General features: G+C 52.3%; 1 protein-coding gene across 1 annotated transcript; it reads right to left on the bottom strand.

The window, feature by feature from the left end:
• Nucleotides 1–249: 249 nt before the first annotated feature.
• EOMES (eomesodermin) lies at nucleotides 250–5207 on the bottom strand. Its single transcript, XM_027898675.1, has 6 exons — nucleotides 4396–5207; nucleotides 3898–4052; nucleotides 3498–3619; nucleotides 2857–3015; nucleotides 2705–2766; nucleotides 250–2062 (listed from the first exon to the last, which is right to left on the bottom strand). Exons 1-6 carry the CDS (start codon nucleotides 5148–5150, stop codon nucleotides 1327–1329), a joined length of 1989 nt encoding a protein of 662 aa, XP_027754476.1. The 5' UTR covers nucleotides 5151–5207; the 3' UTR covers nucleotides 250–1326.
• Between the last annotated feature and the right edge of the window lie 3384 nt (nucleotides 5208–8591).

Raw genomic sequence — 8591 nt, 5'->3', positions numbered from 1 at the left:
GACCAACCTCGGGGGGGGAGATGCCCAGGAGAACCATGGCAAACCACGCGATTATGGAGAGGGGAAGAAAAAAAATTAAAACCAGCACACACAGAGCAAACAGCACACAAATAAGCACGGTATAAGAGCTAAAGCAGCAACATTGCAAGAGGCGGTTAGATACAGAGAGAACTCAAACTGCGAGGACTGTGCTCCCTCCTCCCCCTCTGGGACACCCAGCAGAGGCAAAGAACAGGCAGAGCCATCTTGTCCCTGGCACCACATTTATTAAAAATTACTCCTATGTACATAGAAAAACAAAACCGAAAAAAAATTTTTGGTGGGTTAAAAGTTTGCGTGCCAGTGCTCTGGGGCGGACCAATTTAAAATGGCTGAAACTATAGGAAAGAAGTGGGTAGTTACATAATTTCCAGTTTCATACAGGGCAGTTGAAAAAGTCACTTTACATACACATAAATAAAAATTTTTTTGCAATGCTCCATATATGGTAAGTTTGATTAACCAAAAACAAAACAAAAAAAAAGCCTTTTGAACTTTAAAACACCACCAGATGTCCTTCCAACTTAACAGCTATAAAGGTCAACTATTTTTATATTATTCCACAATATTCTACAGTGTACCTAGACAAAACACAACTGTACACTTTGTTTTTGGCCACCTCAATAAAGGTTAGGCTTTTGGGATGGAGGTTATTTTTATAATGCAAGTTCTAAGCTAAAAAAAAGTCAGATTTGGTCATTGTAACCCCATCATTGGCAACAAGACCTTCAAGTCAAAATCCTGCCTGGCAAGCAGGCCTTATTTTGGCCATCTTCTGCCAAAGAAAGTCCTAGCTGAAGAAGCTAACTCAGCCAACTGTGTTGCAGGTAAGGTTGAAGAAACCAGTGCAGTCCAAAGCAGAACATAGCATTTGTGCAGCTCCCTACAACCCAGCCCCCTTTTATCAGAGGGTCAAGCAGGGAAGAAAATTAAATTTGGGATCCTAACCCCCTATTTCCTTGCTCAGGAGTGCATAGATTTGATCAGGTGTCTGAGCCAAGCCAAACTGTACACTTTAGTGTCTCCAATAAATAAACCATATTGTTATGATCTAGGGTCCTCATTACAGCTTCTGTATGTGGTTCCTTCTAAAGGAGGGGATGAATTCTCCCATGCTTTGCCCTTTCCCTGCTTTGTTACCTGCAACAGTCAAAAAGCTTTGGCACCTTCTTTAGAATTGCACACAACAATTAAAGGTGGAAGGCGGGAGTCTTTTTGGCAATTGTAACGCAAAAAAACCCAAGGCCACCCTGGAAAAAAATTAGCCAATTGGAATAAAAGGATGTTTTAAGAACTAGTATAGAACGCATAATAGCCCATGCCTTTTGAAGTGTCTTTGCTATAGTCCTCAGCATTAATGTCCTCGCATTTCATCGTTGGGGAATTTTCATTGCTGGAAGTGCTAGGGGAAAGCCTTCTTCTCTTACAAGCACCTGTGTAGACCCCAGAATCATTTGAATCTAAAGACTTTATGGAGGGTGGAGTCTCTATCCAGGATGAGCCGATTTCTTCTTTCACCTTCTCCTTGGAAAGCTGGTCTTCAGAGAATCCTGGGGGGCTTGTTCTTGAAGTCCAAGGTAATCCTGTTGTCATTTTTCGCTGGTAAGAGCCCCTGCTCCCCCAGCCTGCCATGGATGGAAATGTCGGGTCTGGGTAGTATCCCAGTGCATGGGATGTCTGAAGGGGGAGGGATTTAATGCCGTAAGGGAGCAAGGTGCTATGAGAATACTCCGTCTCATAGGAGTTCATGTCCAATTTGTTGGCACTGGGCTGCTGTACGGGCGTCACAAACCACCGCTGAGGAGGGCTGGCCACCTCCTCGTTCTGCTGCGGGGACAGCAAGCCGTTCGTCTGAGGGACGGTTCTCTCCCCGTTGTAAAACCTGGCTGGGGGTAGGTTGTTGACAAACTGTTCTTGGAAGAACGGCTGCACACTGTATCGGGCGCCAGGGACAATCTGGTGGGATCTAGGAGAATCCGTGGGAGATGGAGTTAATCTGTCATTTTCTGAAGCTGTGTACATGCTACAACATAAGAGAGAAATACCAAGTGTTTTTCTTAACAGTTCCAGTATGATAGTAAGACTACATAAAAACACAAACAGGAAGAAACTCGAGTTATTTCTTAATTAGAATCATAACTATAATTGGATGGCTGTTTATTTTTATCTGATTAAGGAGGATTTTTTCCCTTAAATTAGTGTAAAATTTCTGGTATTACTGCCACAAATACACCGTTCTCCACCATCCAGCCCATTTTAGATGAGCTGCTGCAGCATTCTCCTCCCAGCAGCCACACTTGTGTATACACACAGCTCCAATTTTCCAAAGGACATTTGAAGCTATAAAAGTGGCCATTAGGCAAGTCAACTTGGTGACAACTTGAAAGATGCTGCCTGTTCCTGGAGACACCCAATACATTCTACTGCCAAATCTGCAGGCCAGCACAAATTTACTACCAAAATTCAGAAGCCTGCTGAAAGACAGGTCATCAAGATGATATACTATTCAAAACAGACATTTTAATGTCAGCAAAACTGCCAGAAGTATTGCTGCTTCTGAATGACTTTATTAGTGTACAAAGAAAATCTCTTCCGCAGACATTTCAGGCCAGAACCATGCTTCCTAGACAAAAATAACTTTAAGAGAACACAGAAGTGTACTTACGAGTCATAGTTGTCTCTGAAGCCTTTTGCAAAAGGGTTATGGTCGATTTTGAGCTGTGTAATCTAAAAGTGAAAGCAGAATATAGTAAGACGAGACTCCAAACCCACAAGGCAATTTTATTATCTATTGTAATTTTATACATCTGTGCTTACATCTGTGTTCTGATATGCTGTAACTGCTATGAACTGTGTTTCAGGGAAAACAAATGTCTGAGTCTTTGAGGAATCATTCAGATCTTCAACACCATCTTCAGTAACTTCCACAATGTGAAGCCGGGGCTGGTACTTGTGTAGAGACTGAAGTACTATCATCTAAAAGAAACCATGAAAGAAACAAAATCTTTAAAACAATTGCATCTAACATTACAAGGTCTATTTTACAGCATGACATTTTCTTCCTGAAAATTGTATGGAACATTTTTAACTGTTATCAGAAGATGTTTCATAGCTTATAGCCTTGTTTCAGTAAGAGCCATCAGCTACACTCCCACTTTTTGAGCAACTCCGAGGATAGATAAATCAGCTAAAACCAAGTAAATTCACGCATCAAATTCGGACATTTCTAACTGCATTCATACAGAGAAGTCAACAAGATCTACGACCCAATTCAAGAAGGGGACAAGTCACAGTCCCCTTCTGTGATCTAGCAGTCTAGATGAAATGTACTCCCCTTCTGTGATCACAGTCCCCCCACAGTGATCTAGCAGGCTAGATGAAATGCTGTAAAGCCCCGAAATCCCAGGGCTCCCGTGGTGACTCACCAAGAGCCCCTCAAGCCTGTCCCCACTCCATACCTGCGCGTTATTGTTGTTAGCACCTTTATTGTTCGTCAGCTTCAGCTTCCCGAAAGATATCTCCTGCCTCATCCAGTGAGCCCCGGTGTTGGGAGACTCGGGGTGAACGTAGACCTTGTTGCCTGGGAAAGACAAGTCAGTGAAAGGCCGGCCGGGAAGGGGGCTTGGTTCTGCCACCCACCCGTGCAGCACCTCGGCTCCACGACGGCCCCTCTACCACACAGCCTCCCACACCGCGGCGTGAAGAGATCGCAAGACGCCATTAAATTTGTAGCTTGTCCCTCACCAAAATGCCGGGTGTGGGGAAAACCCTGCAGAGGGGGTGGAGAAGCGGGAACCCCTTCTGGGAAACCGACCCACAGGGAAAGGCGGCGAGGAGACCCCGAGAACCCGCGCCTACCTTGCATGTTGTTGTCGGCTTTGCCGCAGGTCACCCACTTGCCTCCCTGGAAACGCCAGTGGTTGGGGTCCGCCAAGACCACCTCCACGAAAACATTGTAGTGGGCCGTGGGGTTGAGGCCGGTGATGTTGAAACTCAGGAAGGGAAACATCCTCCTGGAGAGAGGGGGGAAAACCACACGGCATGCTGAAGTGGGCCAGGGAAGGGAGTGCGGGCTCCGGCGGATGCTGTGGGCGGCCACGGGCTGCCCCGTCCGTCCTGGCACCGAGGAGACCGAGGGAGCAAGCGGCGAGCTCCAACCAACCCCCGCCCCACCTCCTGGCCGCCTTGCGTGGGGAAAATAGGAGAGTCGTTTCTTAAGAAGAGCACCCAGGGTGCACGACCGACGGCGAGAGAGCGCGCACCTCCTCCCCAGGGCAGCGCTGCCGGACGCGGAGCGTCCCCGGGGATGCCCCCTCCCCCCACCGCTTCCCGCCGTTTTCCCCATCCTCTGCTTACCGGCCCTGCTTGGTGATGATCATCTCTGTCTGGTGCCGGTGGAACTTGAGCCAGAGGGGCCGATTGCAGAGGAAGACCTGGGCCCGCAGCCCCGGGCCGGCTGCCGGTACCCCCAGCGCCCCGAGCCCGCCACAGGAGCCCGACGCCGCCGGGTAAGGGCCGTAGAGGGGTCCGCCTGCCGTCGCCTGCCCGTACTGGTATCCTCCGCCGCCGCCGAACTGCGTCCGGCCGCCGGGCGGGCACACGGCGCCCGCGAAGCCGCCCGGCGACAGCATCGAGCCGTAGGGGTAGCGCGGCCCGCCGGGCGGCTGGTACACGGCGCCGTGCTGCGCCGCCGGAGGGTACGGGAAGAGGGCGCAGGGCCCCCCCAGCTCAGCCGCGGGCGGCCCGGGGGACTGCAGGTAGTAGCGATCGGGGCTCAGGCTGTCCATGGAGTAGCGGGCGGCGGCGGCCGGGGGCAGCTCCTCGTCCCCGCACGGGGTGGCCTTGCGGCCGTCCGGCTTGGGGGCGGCGAAGGGCGGCTCGACCGCCTCCGCCTCGCCCAGGATGGCGGGGGCCGCCCCGAACTTCTTGGGCATCTTATCCAGGTCGAGGCGCGGCGGCGAACCCGGCCCCGGTGGGCCGCGGGAGCCGCCGCCAGTGCCCGTCCCAGCTCCAGCTCCCGCTCCCGCGGCGCGCCCGCCGCCCTCCAGCGGGTAGAAGGGGGCGCCCGGCAGTGCCCCCGCCGCAGCCAGCAGCGGCTCGCCCAGCTGCATCCTCGATGGGCCGTGCGGCGGAACTCCCACTCGGTCCGGTGACAACGTCGACCCCGACCCGCGACCGCACAGAGCTGGAGTGAGGTTTCGCCGAGGCAATTTATACCGGCGCGCCGCGCTCCTCGGGCCGCCGGGGAGGGGCTTGCGCCGGGGCTGCCTCATCGCCGCCCTCCACCCCCGCCGACCCATTGGCTGGGCCGCGTGACACTAATTTAATTAGACAGCTACTAATTGGAACAAGTCACCTGTGACTCTGGTGTGCGCCCCCGCCTCCACGGCCCCCCTTCCCGCAGCCCGTTACCCAGCGGCTCCGGCCCGCTCCGTGCCCCCACGTTGCTCGAAGTGAGGGGAACGGCCGCATCATCCCGCGGTGGCCGCGGCTTCCCCTATCCCAAAAAAAAGACCTTTTGCCGAGGTGGCACCGTCCTCCCGGGCGCACCGCTCGTGAGCAGAGGGCAGAATTCCAAGCGGGGAGCGAGGAATGGGGATGAAAGGGAAAAGTATATGGGGGAAAGCCGGGACCCGCCAGGGAGGGAGGGCAGCGATCTGCCGGGCCGCTGAGACGGGGTGGGTGACACTAGCCCCCGCCATCTCCTCGCCGGCCGCCTCGCTGGTCAACTAATTCGGCTTATGCCCCTACTGAGGCCAGGAGCCTCCTTCCTCCCTCTCGCCTCCCCGGGCAACATCCTTATCTTGGGGTTGACATGTTTCACCTCATCAGGGACGTCTCTGTGAGAAGCGATGGGCTCAGTTCACAATTCCAGTTTTCAGGGACTCGGCGGTCGGTTTCTCACAACCCGCGTTGCCCTTCAGCATCTCCCACGGGGTAGGCAGATATTTAATTGAGGCGGTTTCCAGATCTGTTTGGTGCTTTCTCTCAGCGGAAAACCGGGAGCCGTTAGCCCTACAAGGGAAGGGACAGCGCTTGGGAAAAGGTGGATGCTCGTGTGATTTTGTCGAGCGCGCAGAGCCGGCGCGAACGATTTGCAGCTATAAATCCGCAGCCCCTCGCCCTCTGCCCGCCGCCGGCGAGCTCACAGGGAGCGCTGCAAACACTGGCCTCCACCTCACGGCTGAATTTTAAACCAGACTGGCCGAGCGGCCAGATTTCGTTGCCTGACGGAAGGATCCGGCCGGGCTGCAGCAGCCGAGCTCTGCTGCCCGCCCCGCTCCCGCCGCGCCGCATCGGGGCACCTGAGATAAATGGCGAACAAGTGACGGTGGCCGCAGAGCCCCGGGGCTGAGGTGCCCACCTCCGGCTGCGGCCACACAGGCGGGAGCCCGGACAGGCTGCTCACAGCCAGCACCGAAATACTAGACCCAGCCCTAACCGCTCGTTCTCTCCGGGATAACGTTTGGCCCAATTTTTGGGTGGATCTCGTTCGACCGAGGAAGACAACACAAAGGTGTAGGAGAAGCCCGACCCTCCAGCACGAAGCGGACTGGGCGCTGCGCGCCGTGGGGTGAGGAGGGGAGCAAAGCCCGGCCAATCCGCCCTGCACTGAAAGCAAAACAAACTGAGGAGCATCCTGCCGGACGCCGCGGAGGCCGAGCCTCTGCGCCCCTTCCCGCGGCCGGCGAGCCCCTGTGCGGCTCTCGGAGGGGTCGGTCCCCGCCCGGGGCTCTGTTCCGCAACCCGTTCCCTCGGACTCTGCCTCTCCCGGGCTGGGGCAGGGACGGAATGAGATTTTACAAAGCTATTACCTAGAATTTATGGGAGTTAATTTTACGATATTTTACGATAGACTGAAAGGATCCCATTATTTAAAACATCCCCTCGGGACAAGTGTCGCTTAGTTCAAGGCTACTGCGGGTTTTTTCCCCCCAAACTCACTTAATCTCGCATTCAATAGAGTAAGGTAGACAAGCTTTCGATGTTGCTTAGGTTTCCTGCGGATTGCACCAGAGAGGGAGACAGGAAAACTGTGACTGCCCTGGGTAAGGGAGACCTTTCCGTTTTGGTTCGAAATACGACGGGAGTGAAGTTCTCCCTAACGAAAGAAGGGTTGATGAATCCTTCCCAGACTTGGGGTTATTTTCAGCTCAGCTCAGGAGAGCTCGGGAGCAGCCTGGCCTCGATCTCTGCCTCGCACCACGCAGCTCCCGCCGAGCCAGGGTCCTGGCGGCGGTGGCGGGGGAGGCCGCGGTCGGGGTTGCCCCCTGCGGGAGCCCCGTCGGACCAGGCTGCTCGGAGACCTTCAGCGGCCCTGCGGCCGTCGAGAGTGTGAGGGAAGCATGTAAGGTTCGTAAATCTGCTGAAATAACCTCATGTAAGGAGCATGTAAATCTGCTGAAATAACCTCCAAACCACAAAAAAAAAGTTGAAAGAAAATATACGTCTTTGAAGGGTTACCGATTATCTTGTTTCGTTGGGCTTTATTCAAATAAGGAGCATCTCTGGCTCTGAAAAAGCTGTTCCAGAAGAGCTCATTTTCTGCAGCCCAAGTTACAGGGGAGACACACTGGACCTAAGTATTTGATCCTTTGCTTTCGGGATGGGGTTGAACCCTTTCCTCTTTCGTCGGAGGTCAGTGTATTGGAAAACAGCCCCTGCTTCAAATAATTTGTCGGAGTCGTAGGACTGAAACTATTTAACTGAAGTACCCTGCTCAGGAGGGCCTAAGAGGGGAAATTTAGAACAATAAAATCTATCAAGCTGTTACACACTTAGATATGTGTATATGTATATATGGAAATCACATATCACCATTTATAGCCACATACGACCTTTATGCTTATAAATATGGATACACACACACACACCCCACTGGGTCTATATAGACACTTAAAAAATTTTGATTATCAGAATGACCTGCCACACTGTGCCATTGCTGTAGTCTTTTCCTGAAGTCCTGCTGCCACCACGGCAGGACTGATTGACAAGTATTTTCTGAATGCTACATATGAGTAGTTTTTGAGAAGTAATTATTTTTCTTTGTCTAATTTTGGTTAAAAACTACCTGTAGGTTTCTGTATATCCTCTTCAATTTGCTAGCATATGATTCCCAAAAGGCTTGAATACTTTCATCTTTATGTCACGCTTGTGTGCTGAGATTTGCAGATTTTCTTTCTATTTCTCCAGTCATCCATTCTGTTGTTTTTGGGGTTTTTTTTCCCCCCCTACAGAATGCACACAAAATATCAGGCTGGGCATGTGAAGGATGGAACTTCCCCTCTTTCACCATTTTTAGAATCACTAAAGTTGGGATTTTTCAGATATGGGTGGTCATATATAAGTACTTCCTTTTTAAATCCTCGATACCTTTCTTTTTCACAGCTGTTGAGTGCTCACAGCACTTGGAAAAATCAAGGAGGTATTAATACGCCTGTGCAAGACTTGGCATTTCAGCTTGTCGCTTAACTTCAGGGGCTGCTTTTATGAAGAAGCCATCTACACCCTTTCAGTGCTTGGGCAGTTTCATCTGTCAAACACAGACAACA

The sequence above is a fragment of the Empidonax traillii genome, unplaced genomic scaffold (genome assembly GCF_003031625.1).
Source record: "Empidonax traillii isolate 1590-97213 ecotype Southwest subspecies unplaced genomic scaffold, ASM303162v1 scaffold615:size383937, whole genome shotgun sequence".
In the NCBI taxonomy this organism is placed as follows: Eukaryota; Metazoa; Chordata; class Aves; order Passeriformes; family Tyrannidae; genus Empidonax; species Empidonax traillii.
The sequence above is the reverse complement of the archived record's forward strand: the minus strand, read 5'-3'. Positions and strand labels throughout refer to the sequence as shown.

Coding starts and splice junctions, on each gene's coding strand:
- EOMES (XM_027898675.1), bottom strand. CDS start 5,150: ATGCAGCTGGGCGAGCCGCTGCTGGCTGCGGCGGGGGCACTGCCGGGC. Junction 3,620..3,897: donor AGCCGACAACAACATGCAAG/GTAGGCGCGGGT, acceptor TGTCTTTCCCAG/GCAACAAGGTCTACGTTCAC. Junction 2,063..2,704: donor TTCAGAGACAACTATGACTC/GTAAGTACACTT, acceptor CTTATGTTGTAG/CATGTACACAGCTTCAGAAA.